At 47.4% G+C, this 22,414-nt stretch overlaps 1 protein-coding gene across 1 annotated transcript in view; it reads right to left on the bottom strand.

Annotated features, from left to right (window-relative positions):
• ATRN (attractin) overlaps positions 1-22,414 on the bottom strand; it is a 147,456-nt gene that overhangs the window by 57,547 nt on the left and 67,495 nt on the right. Inside the window, exons 17-25 of the mRNA XM_050321089.1 lie at positions 22,102-22,318; positions 20,440-20,625; positions 18,229-18,462; positions 17,433-17,570; positions 11,093-11,186; positions 9,328-9,380; positions 7,645-7,739; positions 6,737-6,815; positions 6,186-6,343 (exon numbers count right to left, since the gene is read on the bottom strand). Coding sequence (XP_050177046.1) covers positions 6,186-6,343; positions 6,737-6,815; positions 7,645-7,739; positions 9,328-9,380; positions 11,093-11,186; positions 17,433-17,570; positions 18,229-18,462; positions 20,440-20,625; positions 22,102-22,318 — 1,254 coding nt within the window. The remainder of the gene's footprint in view (positions 1-6,185; positions 6,344-6,736; positions 6,816-7,644; positions 7,740-9,327; positions 9,381-11,092; positions 11,187-17,432; positions 17,571-18,228; positions 18,463-20,439; positions 20,626-22,101; positions 22,319-22,414) is intronic.

Genomic DNA, 22,414 nt, shown 5'->3' with positions numbered 1-22,414 from the left:
AGAAAACAGTTATGACAACACAGGATGTGACTGAACTAAGCCATCCACGGGTGGATTTTAAGGTCCCTTCCATCCCTGTTCGTTCTATGAAAGGAATAAAGATTTAAAGGAGATTGTAGGGATCCACCACCCCAAAGAGAAATCAACTGGGAGGAGTCGGAAAGAAGCAGGAAAAACTAAACCTGGAGACGGCAGAGGCGATTTTAGCTATTTTTCCACCACAGCCCTCATGAAATCAGAGTGGAAGGCAACAATTACACTGATTTGGAAGTTTCCCACTGGTTCCCAAAAATCCTCCTCAGCCAGTGGGAGCTGTGGATGCTGCTCCAGCCCCCACCACTGCACGGGCAGCTCTGTGGCTTTTTTGAAGCCCAACAAGGTGCTGAATTGCCAAGAAAATAAATCTACAGTGAGTATCCACCCTGATTTTTCAAGTGGAATATTCTGTATGCAAGAGGCTGCAAAAAACTCCCTTCAGCTCTTTTTTTTTGTTCCTTGAAGCGTTTGGTTGGTAATTAACGTTTCAAATCAAGATACTTCAAGCAACAACGAAGGAAAGACAGGAGGCAATTGCCAGTTAATGACACAATTACAAACTGGGTTTGCCTTAAATCAGCTCCTAAAATGGTCTTAGATATTCCCAGAACGTAGAGATCAATGCAAGAGGCTTCAAGGATGTGAATCCAGGAGGGAAAAAAAAAACAAAACAAAAAACCAATCTAAAATCAAATGGGACAGAATGTTAATGAATATAAACAATAGTTTGGGTATGAAACAAGGCAAGAACAGCGATTCCTGTTTAGTGAGTGGAAGCAAACGCCAGCAGCTGTAAATTGTAACAGAGCAGAAAGCTCAGAGTCATTAAAAAGGGGGTGGATCAGCTACAATTTCACCCCTGTGCACTCGTGGGAGGGACTCACCCACTGGAACCTGCTCCAGGTAAGGAAAAACCAGCTTAAAGAGTGATAAAACTGCACAGGTATCAGGGAGGGTTTTTAAATTTTAAATTTTAAACCTGTCAGCTCCACAATTCACAGGTCTCGCCTCGCAGGGAGTTTTGCCTGGACCGAACCCCCCGTGAGGGGAACCCCTCTGAAAACTTCTGCACTTTCTTTGCTCCTCATTGTGCTTATTTATAGCCCACAGCTCTCTTCTACTCTGGGTTAAATTTGGAAAGAGCAACAAGGGGAAGATCAGGAAAAATAAGGAAAAAATAGTGGAAACGACGGGAGAAAAACCATCAACCCTTCAACAGTCACCGATGTCCTTTTCCAAAGGGTGCATTCCCAGTTTGGGGAGGGGAAGATAAGGAATGTTTGCTGAGCACTCAGGAATTCAGGGTGGCCAAAGTCTGCAGCAAACGAAGCAAAGCAAGGAAATATCCAAGCTGCTGCGACAAGACCTTACCTGGATTGTCAGGAAGGCTTGGCAAGGTAAGGCTTTCAGGGAATTCCTTCCTCAGGAAGAGCTTTGCTGCATTTTGAAGCCTTTCTGCATTTTGCTGCTTTGGTTCTTCCCACTAAATAATCACTTCAAGTCACTAAACAGGCAGGGAGAGACATCCTAAACCAATATAGCTGAGGAAAGGAATGAACTGGAGCGGTTTGGAAAAGAGGTGGAGCAAGGAAAGAGGGGGGAAAAGAGCCAGAACTGAGCACTGGCAGGGACACATCTCTGACACAAAAGAGCATTTATACTTTCCAAGTGCAGATTTGAACAGGCAAGGAGAGGGAAAGGCAGGCAGATTTCAATCAAGGGCTTCAGGATAAGGTTTCTGCTGTTTAAAAAAAATAAAATAATGTGGATTGCAGGATTTTTTTTTTTTTTTGCAGTAAAAGCTACACTGCTGAAGTTTTACGCTGGGAGGCTTTGTAAGATGTAAAAACTCGTGTTTAAATACATTTGTTGTCCTGAAATTGAAAATGAGCCAGGAGAAATGAGTGTGTGTAAAATGACTGGTTACTAGAGTATGCAAGCAAAGAAAAAAAAATTACAAAAAAAAATATGATTTGGACGTTTTGCCCTGCCCAGGAACAACCCAAAGACACGTGTGAGCTGGGACAGAATCACCCCCAGCAGCCTGGCAGGAGCGGAGTTTCCCAGATTCCATCACATTCCTGCTATTAAAACCACTCCAAAGGGGAACTAGAAACATGTTCTGTAGCAGAGAGAAAGTTTTAACAGTGAGGAAAACTGCAGGAGTCAGGCTGGGAGATCAGGGATCAGTTTGTATCCTGATTTAATTAAGGAGCCACTTTGCCCTGAAGGGCTGAGCCCAACGGCACAGGGAGCTTTTTCTGCAGGGAAATACGGCATGAACAGCTTGGAAAAAGAAATGAGAGGTGGAATGTGGGAGAGATCTGAGGCAAAACTATTCCTGAGAGGATCAGAGCATGGGATGAGTCAAGGACTGAGTGCTGGGAAGTCTTAAAATCATGGACTCACAGAATGGTTTAGGTTGGAAGGGACCTTAAAGGTCACCTCATTCCAACCCCCTGCTGTGGGCAGGGACACCTCCCACTGTCCCAGCTTGCTTGGACAATTCAAGGGATGGAGCAGCCACAGCTCCTCTGGGCACTTCCTCAAAAAATCTTTGTCCCAAAAAGCCACACCATGATTTAACTCCTGTTTTGTCCTATTGAAGAGAAACTCCAGAGAGCCAAGACTTCTCAAAAAATGGGAAAAAATAGGGAAAGCACATAAGGAAGAGGCAGAGGAAAGGACAGGTGGGAACAGAGACTGGAACCCAGGGAAGTTCAATCCACCATGGAATATTGCACAAGGCCTGGAAGGACACACTGAGTCCTGGTTTTCAGCTGAGAATAGAAGAGAAATCCCAAGGACCACACATTCCTGGGTGTGATATCACTGCCAGGCTCCACAAAAAGGGGGAAGAAGTCTCAGTGAGTAAGAGCTGATGCTATTTGAGGCTTTGTTTTGGCAAGTAACAAAGGCATTAAGAAGAGCTGGTGATAAAACATTCCCTTGGATTGAGTGCACACAAGCACATTCCTATTAAAGAAGGGATAAAAAGAGGTTAAGTGATGTAAGAGAGCCCAAGTTCACTCTTTAACTGTGAGAAATTAAATCAAAGAGTAAGATCAAGTGGGCTGAGGAGATGAGGGATGGGAAAGCTGCCATCCAAGCCTTTCTCTCAGGTCAAAGATGCAAAGCTATTTGAGAGCTGCATCCTCAGAACTAACCTCGAAAAAGGACATCAGGATCAATTAAAGAGCCTGTGTATCATGGACAGGAAAGGACTCATTAGCAGTGGCTTCAAAGCCAGCAAGGAGCAGGGAGATAAAATAGGAAGTGCCACAAGTCAAGCTGTGCCAGAGCTCAGCAAATGAAAACAAAAGGGCGGGAGATGGTTCAGGTACCCAAGCAAAGGAGAGCAGGAGGGGGAGGGAAGAGACCCTGTAAGGAGAGCTGGATAAAACCAAGCTTAACACGGAATTAAGAGTGGAGTAAGGACATGAACACGGGTGGAAGGCAAAGTGTGTTGTGGGGCTGAGGTTGTAAAAGAGACAACCCAAGGTGGAGACAGAACTGCCATGTTCTGATGTGTTCTAATCCAGGGAAAGCAGACAGGGCCCATCCCATCTCCAAAAGAAATGGCACGTGCAACAATACCCCCTCTGGAATGAGGTTGTTAAAGCAGTCCAGCAGCTGAGCATGGATCTGTGGAGCATTTAAAACTCGTATTTAGAGGAGGAGGGAGAATTTAAATACTCATCCTGCCAAGACCCCAACGGTACACAAAGTTTCCAGGAGAATTTTGAATAAAAGAACTTAATGAGCGAATGAAAAAACCGGAATGAGGTGCAGACAAAGCACTGGAGGTGCCAACAGTCACCTGTGCTATTCCAGTCCACTGTTTCCTCTCTGGAAGAATTATTTACTGTAAAGACCTAAGAAGTGCAGCTGAGCTAATCCAAACTTCATTATGGATATCAATACACTGGGAATTCTTCATTATGGATATCAGTACACTGGGAATTCCTGCATGACACAAAGATGGTGAAGATTGTTTCAAGAGTCAGAGTGGTTTAAAAAGGACAGAAGTCATTTCAGGGATGGCATTTGGATATGTTCATGTTCTCAGAGAGTCCAGAGGAGGCCCCGGAGATGCTGCCAGGGCTGGAGCCCCTCTGCTCTGGAGCCAGGCTGGGAGAGCTGGGGGGGTTCCCCTGCAGAAGAGAAGGCTCCAGGGAGACCTGAGAGCCCCTGGCAGGGCCTAAAGGGGCTCCAGGAGAGCTGGAGAGGGACTGGGGACAAGGCATGGAGGGACAGCACACAGGGAATGGCTTCAAATTGGAAAAGGGGAGATTTAGATGGGATATTGGGAAGGAATTGTTGGTTGGGAGGGTGGGGAGGCCCTGGCACAGGTTGGGCAGAGAAGCTGTGGCTGCCCCTGGATCCCTGGAAGTGTCCAAGGCCAGGCTGGCCTTGATCAGATCCTGATCCCCACGACCAAAACTGCACAAGTGAGACAAACACCTGGAAGCAGAGAAGGGAAACAGAGGAGGGAGCTGAACCTGAATAACCTGTTCCACAGGAAAAGACCAGGAGGGTTTGTCCTGCTTAAGCCAACAAACAAACACTGAGGCTTTGGAGAGGATGTGACCTGTCCAAATTCATCCAGGGAAAGCAGGAGTTTGAGCTGCCAAATGAGGAGGTGGAGGGGACATTTAAGCTCAGTGACAACACTGGCACAGGAAAAGCCTTAAATTCCCTGTCAGTGCAGGTGGATGGAGAGCAGAGTAAACCCAGGAGAGCTTTAGGGACAGGACACAAAGTATTAACACACAGAGTTCTGCAGCAAGAAATAGCAAAGTAATAAATCAGGATAAGATTCAGTCCAGCACTGATTGTGGAAAATCAACTATCAGTCAAAATAGCCTGCAAGTTAAATAAAATATGATTTTTTTTCCTGACTCCTGTGATGGTGAATTTGATAAAAGAGACGCTCAAATATTTAAATAAATCACCACACAAGTGCCAACCTTTACACACAGGTTTTACTTCCACTCCTACAAGAGTATTTCAATGAAAATGAGGTTCAGTACTTGCTGCTTGGCTATCCAATGACACCAAGGTTTGACCCTGCAGCTCTTGCCAGCTCCTCCACATCCAAAAATCAGGACTTGAAAATAAACTAAAAGACTTCAACAATTTGTAAAATAAAAACTCTCCTGTTGGCAAATGATTATCGAAACTGTTAAATGGCATTAAAAAGAAGCTAAAAGCAGTCCAAAGTCAGCCTCTCAAATCCACAGCCTGCCATCAGCAACACCAAGTTTCCTGAACACTTAAAACCCTCTGTCTTTAGCAGAAGGTGATGCAGAAATTCCACAAGTATTCCTAATATATTTTTAAAAATTAAGGGAATGACTTGAAAAATATCATTAAAGCTCAAGGAAGGTTTTTTTTCCAGGTGGATCTCATGCCCTTGCTCAGTATTATCAGGGAATTTGTGGGACTGAATGTCAGAAACACCAAGAACTTCAAAGTGAAGTCTCAGCCTTTACATCCTAATCGGCTGGACAAGGGTGAAGATGGGAGAATTTGGGTTCCTGTGTTTGATCAAGTTTCTTAAATAAGAATTCAAACATGCCAGGCCTTATCTGAGCTCTGTGCATTCCCCAAACCTGGAGGTCTTCAAAGCTGGACAGGGCTTGGAGCAACCTGGGCCAGTGGGAGGTGTCCCTGCCCATGGCAGGGGGTGGCACTGGGTGGTCCTTAAGGTCCCTTCCAACCCAAACCATTCCATGATCCCTGTCCCAGACCCAGCAGGGTTTTTGTCCTTCAAAGCAGCCCCACATCAGTCTGAGCACACAGAGAGCTGACATTTGCTTTTCCTCTGCCTCCACATGCCAGGATTGGTTTTTAACGTCCTCCCTCTTTCTACTCAACATGGTATCTCCACACTCACCTTGTTAAACCTGTTAATAACTGAGCACCTCACTTCATTTCCCAGCACATTTTCAAGCCCCCTGGGCTGAGGCAGCACCAGAAGACGCCTCACACCTTTCCCCTCTTATCCAGAACACCCAACTCCATCTGCTGGGGGATTGCACTGGGGCTAGCCCAGCCTGGACGACTCACAGAGCACAGCAAAGTGTCACCAGAAAGAAAAATAAAAGGCACTTTTAAAGAATCACACATAAATGACCAGCTCTTACCTGGATTTTTATGGGCCAGGTGAAGTTGCTGACGTACACGAAGAACGTGATGTTGGGGTTGTTGCGGAAATCAAACTTCTCGTTGGAGAAACTGTCCTTGTATTCTTTGATGTTGGTTCTGGAAACGACTGGAATTTCCTCCCCAGCCTGTGTGCCAGCTGGTTTGGGAAGGAGGAAGGAAAAAAGTTTGGATGTGTATTTAAAATAACAACAAAAAAAGGCAAATCAGCCTGAGTTCTAACGGTGAAAAATTAACTATTCCTTCAGAAATTATTCTCTTTAGCAGCACTGCAACACCAAAATCACCGTGTGCCAAAATGCTGCAGTATTAAAAATCAAATTTGCACCTTTTTATGTTTCCAAAATGCACTACTAACATGGCAAACATAGTTTTTTTAAAAACATTTCACCTCCTCCTTCAGGCTTAGCCTTTAAGAACATTACATATCAAGTACAGAGGTTAAAATAAAATTAAAATGTTTTCCCAATAAAATTTTCATTTGTCAGAAACTGATAACTGAAACAAGCTGCCAAGATCAGGCTCATTTTACCTGCAAAACTTGTGGACCAAGTAATGTTGAGGTTGAAGTTTTTGGATGCGTTGATGAACATGTCCAGGTCTCTGTTTTGCTGTGGAAAGGAAACAAAAAAAAAAAAATAAACTCCCATTTTTAGGATAAGCAGATGCACTGCACAGATCCCTCACAAACCTTTGCTACAAAAAAAATTACCTTGGAATTTGTTATTTCCCTGAAGAAAATACATCAAGCAAAAAAACTAAATAACTGTATTTGCTGAAAGGGAGTATTCTCCTCCCCAGGGAAAACATGAGAAAGAATAAAACAAGTGCAAAGGAAGAACTGAAACACAAGATTTGGGGGGAAAACGAGCAAAGCATCTCAGCTCCAGAGCCAGGCTGGGAGAGCTGGAGAAGAGAAGGCTCCAGGGAGACCTGAGAGCCCCTGGCAGGGCCTAAAGGGGCTCCAGGAGAGCTGGAGAGGGACTGGGGACAAGGCCTGGAGGGACAGCACACAGGGAATGGCTTCAGAGTGGAAAAGGGGAGATTTAGATGGGATATTGGGAAGGAATTGCTGGTTGTGAGGATGGGGAGGCCCTGGCACAGGTTGGGCAGAGAAGCTGTGGCTGCCCCTGGATCCCTGGAAGTGTCCAAGGCCAGGTTGGAGAACTCCGGGATAGTGGGAAGTGTCCCTGCCCGTGGGAACAAGATGGCCTTCAAAGTCCCTTCCAAGCCAAACCATTCCATGATTCTGTAATTCCACAAAACCTGAGTGGCTCAAAGGCTGTTCAGACAACTGGAAAAGAACGAACCGTGCATCCTTACAAAATTTTCCCACGAAAATTTGGGACTTGCACAGGCAAGGCAAGGCCCAGGGCCAAGAGGAGAGCAGAGGACACCCCAAGGGATGAGGAAGCTGGAAGGGAGGGTGGAGGATGTTACCTCTTCGGGAGTGGCCACGAAGTTGATTGCGGTGTAATAACGATCGTCCTCCTGGGACAGGCTGAAGGTGAACTGATAGTCGATGAGGAGAGTGTCTGTAAGGAACACAGGGACGGTTATCCCACCCCCCTGGAATGAAACAACGCCGGCACAGCAAGGCATGAAGGGATTTTTGGACAAGCAGGAGTCAGCACACCGTTAGGAACCACCCCCAGCCCGTGTGGGATCCCACACAAGGGACAAAAAACCCCCGAGCTGAGCCTGAAGGGGGAAAGAGGTGGCTTGGATTTGCCAGACAACAGCTGGTCTAAGTGGAAGCTCATACCTAAATATTGTAAAAAACATTTAAATTGTGTAAAAAAACCAGTGTTCACGCCTAAACACTGTAAAAAACATGCCAAGATACTGACTTTTGCAGCCTGCAACACCTCCATGATCCAAAGGAATAGCAGGAAAATTAAGGGGACTTGCAATTCCCACTTGGGAGGCGACAAAGTTCCCCCCATGTCAAGTTTCTGTATGTCAGTGGACTCTGCTGGGAGGATTTCCAGAGAGCAGCTGGTTGTTGATGGACTCAGCTCCCATCCTGTCTGGAATTCATCCCACCCAGGCATTCCAGGGGCAGTTTTTATGTCTGCCTGGATGTCCTTCCACGCTCATGTTTACCAACAGCCAGTTTTGGGGATGCATCCACCAGTCTCCTCCCTTTATTAAAACACCATATTCTGACTTGTCCATATTCCTGAGGCCGTGCAGGAACACTCCAAGCCACGAGGAACAGGAAATGATACACCAGGTGCTCTTTTATCTCTCACTGCCTCCTGGAGATCCCTTGTGGATAGAGAAAGCCAGACAACCCGATGTCTGGAATCTCCAAGGAATGAAACCAAGCAAGACTGGAGCCCTAAAGCACAAGATTCTTCCTGCAGGAGTTGGAATGTTCTGCCTTTTCCCTGGTTTTCTGCCCGTTTTTCCCACCCCTGCGATGAATCTGGTCATCCTTGCAGAGAGATTGTCACGAGGAGCCACCCACGGCCTCGTTTGGCCACACGAGCAGGACCCAAACGAGCCAAAAACCAGCGGGTTGGTCATTTCTGTGCCCACTGCTCGTGACTCCATGGAATTCCAGATCCCATCTCTCCACCCCTGCCAGGCTGCTGATTGCTAATATTTGCAAACACAGCCTGGAGAGTTTCCATCAAGTAATCTGAGTCTTGGCAAAGGATCTTCTGGAATTGCACGGGAATCCAACTGTTCAATTCCGAGGAAACGTGGCAGGTTTGGAAGCCCATTTAAACAAGGAGCCAGAATTTAAAATAAAGAGCATTTTGCATAAAAATCCATAAAAATTTCCATAAAAATTTCCATAAAAATCCTCTGGATTTTACCTATTGGGAATATATTTTAGACCAGATTTCATCCCAGTCACGTGAGAAACATCCAAAACTTTTGTTCAAACGATCCAATCATCACAGAGACCTTATCAAGAACAGCATTTTCATTTTCTTTAAACAACACTTTGCAGAAAAAAAAGTTAACTTTTTCCGAGCTGTTTTTCAGTCCTTCCCTTAATCCCCCATATTTTAAACACACGCTGAGGCAACTAAAACAAGCTTTAAAGGAGGTGTTTTAAACTTCAAGCACATTTTTTTTATCTGCAAACACAATCCCAGGGGTACTCACAGTAACACGTTCCTTTGAGTGGATTTCCCTGATATCTGTTTTCGACTTCACACCTGAAAAAAAAAAAAGAAAACACGTTTTTTAATAAATGGATTTTGGTTGTGGGTTTTTTGGGGTTTTTTTTTGGTAGTTTGATTTATTCCCAGCCACTAAAATATCAGAGAACACAACCTGTGCTGATAACAGCAATGATTAAAGATCAATGTCTGAGCTGGGCTGGGCTGGGCTGGAGGAAGAAATTCTACGTTCTCTGCGAGTCAAACTCGCACAGGATAAAAAAATGAAATATAAAATTCTGGATATCAACCTCTGCATCCACTTAGAAGGTATTTATTAGCTCTTCACAAAGCATGGAACTGGATTAGCTCAGTCAAAAAACTAATTTCCATTTACATTTACGGTTATTCCAGGATCCCTCCGATAAATGTTTGCTCGCGCGAGCGACGCTCTGAAAATAAACCTGGCAATGAAATCCTCTGGAATTAAATTATTTCCACTAACACTGCACTAAAAGCATTTCTGTTTCGTTACAGAGAAACCTGCAGCAAATTTGTTGCTCTAAAACCGCTCCATTAAACTGCTTGAATGTCAAAGGCTCGTTTCGGAGAGATTTTACACCCGCCCGGCACGGGGAGCAGGGGCTGTAAAATCCCCCAATTAAAGAGGAACTACTGAGGGAGAAAAAATCCTGGAGCCAGTCCAGAGATGCTGCCAGGGCTGGAGCCCCTCTGCTCTGGAGCCAGGCTGGGAGAGCTGGGGGTTTCCTCTGGAGAAGAGAAGGCTCCAGGGAGACCTGAGAGCCCCTGGCAGGGCCTAAAGGGGCTCCAAGAGAGCTGGAGAGGGACTGGGGACAAGGCCTGGAGGGACAGCACACAGGGAATGGCTTTGAACTGACAGAGAGTAGATTTAGATGGGATATTGGGAAGGAATTGTTGGCTGTGAGGGTGGAGAGGCCCTGGCTCAGGTTGGGCAGAGAAGCTGTGGTTGCCCCTGGATCCCTGGAAGTGTCCAAGGCCAGGTTGGAGCAACCTGGGATAGTGGGAAGTGTCCCTGCCCACGGCTCATGGAATGACCCATCTCATGGAACGAGATGCTCTTTAAGGTCCCTTCCAACCCAAACCATGCTGTGATTCCATGCATAGCTTTGGGGGGGGGGGGGCACTTCATTTCTCCATCCCTTCCGTGTAACATTCCCAGCCGAAACGTTCGTAAAAATGGAGTTCTTCAGGATTCTTTTGGACATCCCCCAGGGGAAGCCCAGCTGGCTGCACCCTCAGAGCAGCCACTGAACCATCAGCAGGAAGAGATGGGCAGGGACACCATGAACATCACCAGGAAGAAACAGGGGGGACAAGGGGATTCCATGGTGGGATTGGGGTGGTTCCATAGTGGGACAAGGCATTCCATGGTGGGATTGGAGGGGTTCCATGATGGGACAACGGTGGATCCATGGTGGGATAAAAGGGGGTTCTATGGTGGGAAGGAGGGGCGTTCCATGGTGGGACAAGGGAGATTCCATGGTGGGATTGGGAGTGGTTCCATGGTGGGACAAGGCATTCCATGGTGGGACAAGGGGATTCCATGGTGGGATGGGGGGGGTTCCACAGTGGGACAAGATGGTTCCGTGGTGGGACGGGGGGGTTCCATGGTAGGAAAAGCGGGGGTGTTCTGTGGTGGGACAGGAGGGGTTCCTGGGGTGGCCGGGGCATTCCATGGCGGGACGGGCACGACTCTTGGCTTTCAAACAACAAAGAAACAAACTCACAGCTGACACTCATCTCCTTTGATCCCCTTGGTGGTGCAGAAACACTTGCCAGTGTTGGTGTTGCAGACGGACGCGTGGCCGTTGCACTTGCAGGCTGCGGAGCAGAGAAGAGGGGGAGGAGAAGACACAACACTCAGCGAGGCAAAGAGAAACAAACCCGACAGCAATTAAGTCCTTCAGTTGCCAAACTGAGCTGCATCAACAATTAACGTGCAGATGAAAACCCATTTGGTGCCCTTTGCTTTCCTCTCATGCAGCCAGAAATAGAACCGTGCGTCAAAACGGAGCGAGCGCGGCCCCGCCGCTGATGTTTGTGGGAAAGCATCGCCAGACTGAGCTTTTCAGCCTCAAAAATTTATTGAACTTCCTCTCCCCGCTGACAGACAGCAGCGGGGATGTCATGGCTGGAAAGGGAAACAACGTTTGGAACGGTTTGGGGCTTGCTGAGACATCTCGGCCGAATTCGGAACTCCGGAGAGAAGAGTTTGGGAATTGAAACAAAGCCTTTTCCAGGAAGAAATAAATAGGAGAAAATAATGTGTCAATAGTCCTATGGAGAAAGTAATGTCATTATCAACGGTGTCAGCAGAAAACATCTGGTGCCAAGAAGACGATGGCCATGTTGGAATTTGGGGCACATTCCCCCAGTGTATTTTAGGATAACTTTGAGGTGAATGCCACTGGGTTGTCGTTGAAGTAACTCAGCTGGACTGTAACCTGGACTTCCCTCAGGTTTGGGGCCTGCCCAAAATAGCCCAGCTAAGAGTTAGACCCCAGTTTGCTCGAGATCCAACCCAAGGTCCCACGGTGGGGGTGTCCCCACACAGGGAGATTTGCTTCCCAAAACCGCTCCTGGGTCAAACTAAATGCCCATGTTGGCACACTCTGAGACCTTTACTCATAAAGGTGGAAAGGAGGAACGTGCAGAAAAACCCAATCCAAAACCCAATCAACAAATAAGAACAAAAAACCAACACAACCGGTTGCCTGGGATGTCACCGGAGAAGAGTGGACAGAACAACTTTTTCAGCCTTTAAGGAGCTGTTCTCCCAGGGAAGGTGCATCCACCTGCAGCTGTGCATGGCAGAGGGTACAAAAACAGGACAGAGAAAAGTGCACAAAGAGAAAATCCCTTGTTTGTGACCCCTGAGCCTGCTGGGAACAGGATGCTTGAAAGTGCAGAGCCTCCTTGTTAAGAGACATTTTCCCTCTCATTAACGTGCCACTCAAGGTACCAGCAGATTCTTAGACATAAAGGCCCCATCCTGAATATTCCTGCCAGCCTTGGACCTTATTTTCAGGGCTCCTTTTGATGTGCCCTTTCCTTCTGTTGGCACATAATGGAAGAATATTGTATCAGGGACACTTAATTGTGCCTCTCAGAGGTGGGTGAGTGGTTTCCTAGCAGCAACACGGAGCAAAATAGGAAGAAGCATAAAGGCTTTATTGTGGGAACAAGGAGCCTGAACGAAAATTCGACAAAATAATTGTCTTCTGTGAAGGGAAACACACTTTTCATTAGTGGCACTTAAAGAAAAATGAGTCTCAGCGCTGCTGAGAATGTCCTGTACTTCCTTCCTCCTGCTTTGCACGGGGGAAGCGAAGCGGTGTTGGATCAATATTCAACATGCACACACATAAAATTTCTCCTAATTTTTAAGTTCCATGCTGGTTTAGAGGCAGATTGCAGCGTCTTGAGCATTAACATTAATGTTTCCCCCCTCCCTGCTCTTCAGCCTCGTGCTTATCAAGAAGCCTGAACACTCAAATATCTCTGTTTACCACAAGAGAATCTATTTCTTGATCCATTTTCCTCCAAGCCTACAACTAGAGATTATTTACTGAAGGGCTGGAATCTGCACAAAGAGACATCTTCACGTGGTTTGTCAACTATGAAAATTTCCCATAACTGGGAAACCAACTGTGGATAAAATGCACTGGATGCCCTCGCTGGAATCTCCAGGTGATGATTTCCCTCCAGAGATGCCAGAGCAGAAAAGCCAAAATTTCTGGAAATGGCTTTTTGACTGTGAATCCTGGTAAGAGTTTGATGCTCAATGCTCAAGCACCTCACAGTGGACTCTCCTTTCCACCCTCTCCACAAGCCCCAGGTCTCACAGTAACTCAGAGATGGACACTGGGATCTTTACTCCTTTTCCTGCATTTCTGACAGCCCAGTTTCCCACTGGAAACACCATCAGCCACCAGTCCAAGGCCATTTTCCCATTCCACGTGCTCTCCCTGCCCTCCAAGGCCTGGGGGAGCCCTGGGAGAGGAGGGGGACAGGCAGGACACAGCACCAGCAGCTCCTGGGCCACCAGCAAAGGCTCCACGTGGATGTGTTGGGAAGCGCTGCCGCAGCCACAATCTGATCCCAGGCATAATAGAGCCTTCCCTCGGCTTGCAAATAACTTCCTTATCTCCCACCAGCATATTTTCATGGGGAAACTTTAATCAGAGAATTCAAAAACCCTCCTGACTGCAGAGAAAGCACCTTGCAGCTATTTTTACATTTGATGTGCTGTGTTTTCCTGCCCTTCCTGATTAACACTCCTCGACTTGGACACCTCCTAAAAGCAACCTCTGAGCAGTGATTTACCTGCCATTTAGTGATTTACCTGCCCAGCTCTGCCAACACCAGGGCCTGGCATGGGATGCAAAAACAGTCCTTTCAGGAAATCACTGCAGCTTGTCAATATTTTTCCAACACAAAAGGATACAACCTCGTGTCGGGATTTTTACAGGGGTACCTAGTGATGGAACAAGGGGTGATGGCTTTACACCAAAAGAAGGCAGGGAGAGATGGGATATTGGGAAGGAATTGCTGGCTGGGAGGGTGGGCAGGCCCTGGTCCAGGTTGGGCAGAGAAGCTGTGGCTGCCCCTGGATCCCTGGAAGTGTCCAAGGCCAGGTTGGAGCAACCTGGGATAGTGGAAAGGTGTCCCTGGTCATGGCAAGGGGTGGATCTGGGTGATCCTTGAGATCCCTTCCAACCCATTCCATGATCCTATGGATCATGACCCCATGGATCCACGCTGCCTCTCAGCATCAGCGAGTGTGCAAACACGGGGATGTTTGTGTGTCAGGCTGGAAAGTACAACAACCACCCCCAGCACAGATGGGACTGCGGGCTCTGAACGCAGAGCAGCACAAAACATTGCTCACAAATGCACAGAAAGAGTGGGATCAGCAGATTATTAATGGGAAAGGAACGAGGGATGTGGCTCAGGGGAGGGGGAAAGCAGGAGCCCGGCTCTGCTGCCCGTCAGCCAACCCTTATCTGAACAATTCCCCTCTGGAAAGCTTTCCACTGAGCAGGAATGACTGATGGTCAGGAGTCACCCTGGCTGCATCAGACAGGATGATTTGCTCTCCCTGGCCTTTCCCAGCCTCCTGCTCCCCTCTCTCTCCTGCCTCGCCGGTAAATAGCGTTAAATCACAGCAAATTAAAACCCTGGGCCCAAAGCGCTCCTGCCATGAGCTGCTGCTCCATCAGATAAAGGACTGAGAGCTGCTCCACAGCCTCTCAACACGTTTTCTAATTTGTTTTTCGGGCATCTGGATGGTTTCAGTCTGTCATTCGTTCACCTCCACAACAAACTGTTTGGGGGACGACCCTCACGAGGGAGAGCCCAAAGGAACTCACCCCCACACATTTCCACACGCACGGAAAAGCAACACGTTGTGATCTGGTGATTGCACTGAGAGCTCGGGGCAGGGGGTTTTGTTATTTTCTCAGGCAACTCAGCCTCAATTTATTCATTCCTGCGCTTCAAATTATCTCCACCCGAAATGAGTTTACAGGTATCAGAGGTGTTTCATCTGCCAGATAACGCCGTGAAACCAAGTGTCAGAAACACCTTTTCCTTTGTACCTGTGTTGTCGAACCCTTTTCCCTAAGGAAGGCAGACTTATCCCTGTATTATTTTTCCCCTCCCATGCTTCCAGGAGTCTTTTCACTGGGAAGCTTTTTGTAGCCCCAACCATCACCCTCTTGCTTGAGGAAACAGGATGTTCACGCTCCACCTACGGACTCTCATCTTCATCCAAGAGGTCGGTGCTGCTCCCAGTAAATGCATTAAATGAATATCCAAGGATTTTCTACTGGATTGCCTCCACACTTGGAAGGAGGAACTCAAAGTCTTCAATGCCCACTCATTAATCACCTCCACCTCTTTCTTCCAGTGGCTGCAAACCACTGACACTCACAGCAGGTTTGCTGGTGACACCGAGGTGTGTGGTGGGGTCACAGCCTGCAGGGAGGGGATGGGGCATCCAGGGGCAGCTGGACAGGCTGGAGAGGGGGAATGTGGGAACTTCATGAAGTTCAACAGGGTCAAGTGCAGGTCCTGCACCTGGGTCAGGGCAATCCCAGCACAAGCACAGGCTGGGAGAATGGATGGAGAGCAGCCCTGAGGAGAAGGATTTGGGGGTGTTGGTGGGGGAGAGGCTGGAGATGCCCCAGCCCAGAACCCACCCCGTGCCCTGGGCTGATCCCCCAGCGTGGGCAGCAGGACAGGGGGGATTCTGCCCCTCTGCCCCCTCAGTGAGACCCCCCTGCAGAGCTGCCCCAGCCCTGGGAACAACAGCACAAGGACGTGGAGCTGCTGCAGAGAGTCCAGAGGAGGCCCCGGAGATGCTGCCAGGGCTGGAGCCCCTCTGCTCTGGAGCCAGGCTGGGAGAGCTGGGGGGGTTCCCCTGGAGAAGAGAAGGCTCCAGGGAGACCTGAGAGCCCCTGGCAGGGCCTAAAGGGGCTCCAGGAGAGCTGGAGAGGGACTGGGGACAAGGGATGGAGGGACAGCACACAGGGAATGGCTTTAGAGGGCAGGGTTGGATGAGATGTTGGGAAGGAATTGCTGGCTGGGAGGGTGGGGAGGCCCTGGCCCAGGTTGGGCAGAGAAGCTGTGGCTGCCCCTGGATCCCTGGAAGTGTCCAAGGCCAGGTTGGAGCAACCTGTGCTAGTGGAAGGTGTCCCTGCCCATGGTAGGGGGTGGAATGAGATGACCTTTAGGATCCCTTCCAACACCCACCATCCTCTGATTCTGTGACTAAGGCTGAGCAAGAAGCCCCTTCCCTCACATCTCCTCTCACGCCACAACACTAAAAAATCCACAGCAGTTCCAAAGCATGTCACAAGGCTGAAGGGTAAAATTCCAAGTCCTACACGTTCATTTCTCAATATTAACTGTACTGGGCTTTCAAGGAACATTTTTTTTTCCCCCGCTCTATTAACTGGATCTCACACAACCGAAAACAGTTCCTTGTGCCAGAGAGTCCCAAAACACTCGACAAACTCGAAATGCAATTTTAACAGGGTTCTCCTAATCCTCCACTGAAAGGCAGCCAAGTCCTCAGCCGAAACACGGGGGCAGCCTTTGTGAAGCAGACAATTGAGGGCCATCAACACACGCCACATTTACCACATGGAACGGAAGGTGGGACTCAGATAAGCAGAAATCCGTTGGAGACACTGGGATGAACACCCCTTCCTTCCCCAAAACAGGCTCATCAAACCCTACAACACGGCCCCTTTTTTGGCTGTGGTCACTTCAGGTTTACAGAGGAGGGTGAAGAAATCATCATCACGAGCGACAAAAGGAATTTCATCCGGCTTTGATTTGAAGAGACGAGGACTGAGCCTCGATGGCAGGAGAGGAAACATGAATTACGAGGCTGTGATTTGAGTTGAGACAAAAGAGGAAGATTTCATAAAGGTTTCAACATAAATAAAATAAATTCTAGATCTTCGTTTGCTTTTCGACTTTCGGGGCTTCTTTCACCCCAGTTTGAAAACAAAACATGATATTCCAAAGCACCAGAAATCTTGGCCACCAGAAATCTTGGCCACCAGAAATCTTGGCCACCAGAAATCTTGGCCATCAGAAATCTTGGCCACCAGAAATCTAAGAGGGGTAAAAAAATGAATGATATTTCTTTAAGAGAAGTTAAAAATTTCTGGTGTGGGGCTGTAAGGAGACAACACTTCAGAATAAACCAATTCTGTAAACCCTCATTTGCATTTTGATAAAGATTTCACCATATATAAAATAACTTCTAAATCTTCATTTGCTTTTAGACTCTTTCACCCCAGTTTGAAAAAAAAAAAATGCAGTATTCCAAAGCAGTAGAAATCTTGTTCACCAGAAATCTTGGCCACTTTTACCCAAGAGGGTAAAAAATGACTGATTTCTTTAAGAGAAGTTAAAAATTTCTGGTGTGGGGCTGCAAGGAGACAACATGAATCACGGGGCTGTAATTTGAGTTGAGACAAAAGAGGAAGGAGCAGAGAGTGGGAGAACATCAAAGGGCTCAGGGCAGGGCACATCTGAGGCAGCACTTACGCTGACACGTCCCCCCGTTGGTGGGATCCCCGTAGTAGCCAGAAATGCAAGTCTCACAGTGTTTGCCTGTTGTCAGGTTCTCACATTTCTCACAGATGCTCTCATTGACACACTTGCTGTGCCCATTACACTGGCAGGCTGGAAAAAAAAAAAAAAAACATAAAAAAACAGGAAAAATGATGAGTATTCGTGCTCCAATTTAGTTTTTGTGCTCAAATTGACCCTCAGGGGAGCGATGTTGTGCAGAGGATGAATTTAAACCTTTTCCTGCACCTTCCAGAGAGGTTCTTGCAGCAGTCTCACTAATCACACACAAGCTCAAAGAGAGGGTGGGGGTACTGAAAATCTGGAATTAAAAGCAATAGGTGGACAACTGATTAGGGGCACGTTGGGGTGGAAGCTGCTGGTGGGATGGATTACAAGGAATGGGGAGGGGAGTGTTTAGCAACAGCACAAGTGATTTTTTCTATAGGTTTTGTGTCAGGAACATGAGTTAAAAAGTGCCCTGAGCATTATTCAGAAAGAGTTACACCAACCTTCAAAGGCCTTTCTCTCAAACAGAAATGCCGCTCCTGCTTCATTTATTCAAAAATGAATTAACAAACAAAAGCGAAAACCTCAGTCAAGGTTCGCAGGGAGAGGCGAAACGAGCAAGTTAAACCTTCCTGCAGCTTCCACCTCCAGCTGTAACTCCTCTCCTCCTCCCTCCGCCAACAGGAGGCAACACAGACCCGACAAACCCCCCTCCTCCTCGCATTCCACTGCAGCGTTGGCCGGTAAAACTCTGCCCATTTACCTGGGCACTGGATGAAGGCCCAGCTGTAGCTGCTCTCCACGGGGCACATGCTGACGTTGAGGACGGGCTCCAGGCTCTGCTTCCCCGCCGGGGACGGGCTGGGCATCCTGACGGGGCCCCGGGAAGAGCCCTCCATGCACTTGCCCTTGCCGGTGTTGGTGGGGTCCGTGCACCACCCGCAGCCAGGCTGCTCCAGGCAGTGGGCACACGTGCAGTAGCCCGAGCAGTTCTCAGCTGGAAAAACAACCCCAAAATTAGGGAAGGAATCACCCCCTCCACCAGGCGACAGCGAAGGCGGAAACTCCCGTGCGGCTTTCGTGACCTCGGTATTTACCTCTCCAAATCCGCCCACCTTTATCCTGATACTCCCAGGAATATTTATCTGTATCTAAAAACATATTTAATCCAGGATCTCAGCTAACACGGGTTGCACTAATCAGTGAGTGATGAAACAGCCTGAAGCATTACACAGCACCCACTTAAAACCAGAGGTGAATGTTCCCTCTCCAAAGCATCTCCCGTTGATTTACGAGGGATCAGATGATAAGAGGAGCCATCTGGAAGCAAAGGCTGAAAAACCAGCCTGTTTTTACCCACTCTGAGTCCCTTCCTAGCACATGTTTTAGTGTCACATGCTATTACTGTGAGCACTTGCCCGAGTCAAAAAGCATAAAAACACAAATCCAGAATGAAGTTCCGCCCTTTAACCCTCCCTTTCTCCAGTGGAGATTGGATTTCAGGGGTGACAAAACTCCTCACACGCAGAAAACTTCCCCTATTCCTTTGCCCAGGTCACCTTAAAAAATAATTCTGTAGATTCCTGGTGCTGCAAGACGAGCAGACTTTCTGTCTTTCTGTTTAAATGGACAAGATTTGCCTTTAAAATAGGACAAAAAAAATGTAGTAGAAAAAGGTTGTTTTCCATTATTTCAGCTTACTCATCTCCTGCCTGATGCTTCCTCCAACTTTTGACCTCTGGCAATAAGGGAAGTTCACCACTCTCATGTTTGACTCTTCCTGAAACCCATTTTCTTCATCCCTTATATTTTGCAACACTTTTGAGTTGTTTGCTCCTAAAGATTTCAACATCAATAAAATAGCTTCCACATCCTCATTTGTTATAGATTTCTGGGGCTCTTTTGCACCAGTTTGAAAAAATAAAAAATGCAATATTCCAAATCTTGGTCACCAGAAATCTTGGCCACTACCTAAAATGGGTAAAAAATGAATCATTTCTGTCAAGAGAAATTAAAAATTTCTGGTGTGGGGCTGTAAGGAGACAACACTTCAGAATAAAACTCTTCAGTAAACCCTAATTTGGATTTTCATAAAGATTTCAACATAAACAAAACCAATTTCTAAATCTTCATTTGCTTTTAGACTCTTTCACCCCAGTTTGAAAAAAAAATTGCAATATTCCAAAGCAGTAGAAATCTTGGCCACTTCTACCTAAAATGGGTAAAAACTGAATGATTTCTTTAGGAGAAGTTAAAAATTTCTGGCGTGGGGCTGTAAGGAGACAACACTTCAGAATAAAACTCTTCTATAAACCCTAATTCATTAATTTCAGATTTTTTGGGGGGCTCTTTCACCCTAGTTTGAAAAAAAAACCCTGCAATATTCCAAAGCACCAGAAATCTTGGCCACTTTTATCTAAGAGGGGTAAAAAAGGAATGATTTCTTTAAGAGAAGTTAAAAATTTCTGGTGTGGGGCTGTAAGGAGACAACAGTTCAGAACAAAGCACTTGTGTAAATCCTGATTTGGATCTTCATAGAGATTTCAACATAAATAACTTCTAAATCTTCAGAGTTTTTAGGGTCTCTTTCACCCCAGTTCGAAAAAGAAGTGCAATATTCCAAAGCACCAGAAATCTTGGCCACCAGAAATCTTGGCCACTTTATCTAAGAGGGGTAAGAAATGACTCCTTTAAGAGAAGTTACAAATTTCTGGCATGGGGCTGCAAGGAGAGACCACACTTCAGAACCAACCCCTTCTGCAAAGGGTTTGACAAAGCCAAAAAATGAACTCACAGAAGGCTGGGGGGACCTCAGAAATCCCGCAGCGCCAACCCCCTCCACGGGCAGCCAACCTGCCCCTCGTCCAGGCTGCTCCAAGCCCACCCAACCCTCGTTTCGGGGAATTTTAAGCCCAACCCGACGACTTTTCCCACTGGAACACCCTCCCCTTTTTCCCTCCCAGCGGTGACTCACGGGGGCAGCTGCTCATGGTGTACCACTCCATGCACTGTCCGTAGGGGAAGGAGGCCACGTAGGCGTTGGAGTCCACGCACTGCCTCATGTTGCTGCACCACATGCACTCGGAGCTGCCGCTCGTGCACTCCCCGCACGCCGAGCGCAGGGCGCAGGGCGTGCGGCACTGCTTGGCACTGTGGTTGGCTGGGGATGGGGGGGGATAAACACACAGGGTCAGCCAGGAGTTGCTTCCCAATGTCCCATCTGGCAGCGGGATGACATTCTCCCTAGTCCTGTCCCTCCCCGTGCCTTGTCCCCGGTCCCTCTCCGGCTCTCCCGGAGCCCCTTTAGGTGCTGTGATGGCTCCACTCAGCCTTCTCCTCTCCAGGCTGAGCAGCTGCAGCTCTCTCCTCCTGTCTCCACAGGGAGGATGCTCCAGTTCCCTCATCAGATTTGTGGTGTCCCCTGGACATGCTCCAACAGTCCCATGTCCTTCTTCCATTGGGGGCACCATTGCATGAACCATCGAATCACAGAACGGTTTGGGCCGGAAGGGACCTTAAAGATCATCTCATTCCACCCCTCTGTGCCACGGGCAGGGACACCTCCCAGCATCCCAGATTGCTCCATGCCTCATCCAGCCTGGCCTTGGACACTCCCAGGGATCCAGGGGCAGCCCTGGAAATGGTGTTAGGAGTGCTGGCTTTCTCTCTCGGCAGGCCTGTTGATGTTTCCCCAGTGAAGGGTTGGGAAGAACCCCAACATTTTACATGAGCACACTGGGACCTGCTCTAAGTGATGTGATCAGTTCCCCACATCAAACAAGCCCTGAAAGCAGAACTAACTCAGGAGTTTTTAGTGTGAGCCAGCACTTTATCATCTGTTTCAAGTGACTGTTCTCAGACCACAAAAACCAAGTTAAAGCTTAAATCAAAGTACTTCGAGTGAAAACACACAGGATTTGGAGTTCAGGTTCACATTTAGGATCTGCATCCTGCACTTCCATAAAGAATCATTTCAAGTGCTTCTCACTTAAAAAATTTTATGTAATCACCCAGCTTTCTTAATACTTAAAAAGAGGCACTAATTGGTATTCAGAAATAATCAGCTATAATGGAGAATGAGCAGACCAAGCCATCTGAAAAGATATGCAGTTCCAACAAAGCTGCAAGACTTTTCCCAAAAGCAAATAGCTTCTTTCTTTTTTTTTTTTTTTTTTTTCCCCAAGTTCTCCTATCTCCAAAATGTCCTGCTCAATTAATTTCAAACTTTGATAAAATCCTCCTCTGGCTACGGAGCCGGGGAGGGGAGAAAGGGGAGTTCAATCAGAAAGTAGCTTTTATTTCTTCATTTTATTCTTTCCTTTTTTTTTTTTTATTATTATTATTTTCAAACAGGAGATTGCTCCACACCGTAATTAACCTAAATGTCACATCCAGGTATGCAAGGGAGAGAAAAAATAATTAAAATCATGTACTTCAAGTATTTTACAGTTGCGGGCGTAAATGCCGAGCTATTTTTAAAACCCTCCACATCCTGAGCAACAACACAGGACCACTTTGCTTCGGCAGAGCCAGGATGCAGCTGGTTTAAAATGTGATAAACTGGAGGGGTTTTTTTAATATAAATCCACTGGGTGCCCCCTTTTATCCCCCCCACCCCCAAGGGAGGTGTTTTTACCCGGCCTTTCGCAGATGCTGCCGTTGAGCTCGTCGATGCACGTCGCTGCCTTCAACCCCTGCTGGGAGGGCTCAGCCAAATAGACACAAAATCCAGCATCACTGGGCTCCTGGGGAAGCCACTGCACCAGGGTGTCGGTGAAAGGGGACATGTCTTCCCAGCACCAGTAGGACACGTTGATTTTCCTCAGCCCGACCCAGGGAGTCAAAGTTTTGGGCTGGAAAACAAAGGAGCAGGTGGAATCTGAATTAGGGTGTCAACACTGATTAGTAGATACAACTTCTCGTGAATGTTTAATGTGAAAGATCCCACA

The sequence above is a fragment of the Myiozetetes cayanensis genome, unplaced genomic scaffold (genome assembly GCF_022539395.1).
Source record: "Myiozetetes cayanensis isolate MyiCay16 unplaced genomic scaffold, myiCay2020 scf26, whole genome shotgun sequence".
In the NCBI taxonomy this organism is placed as follows: Eukaryota; Metazoa; Chordata; class Aves; order Passeriformes; family Tyrannidae; genus Myiozetetes; species Myiozetetes cayanensis.
Note: the sequence above shows the minus strand (reverse complement) of the source record. Positions and strands in the feature narration are given on the sequence as shown.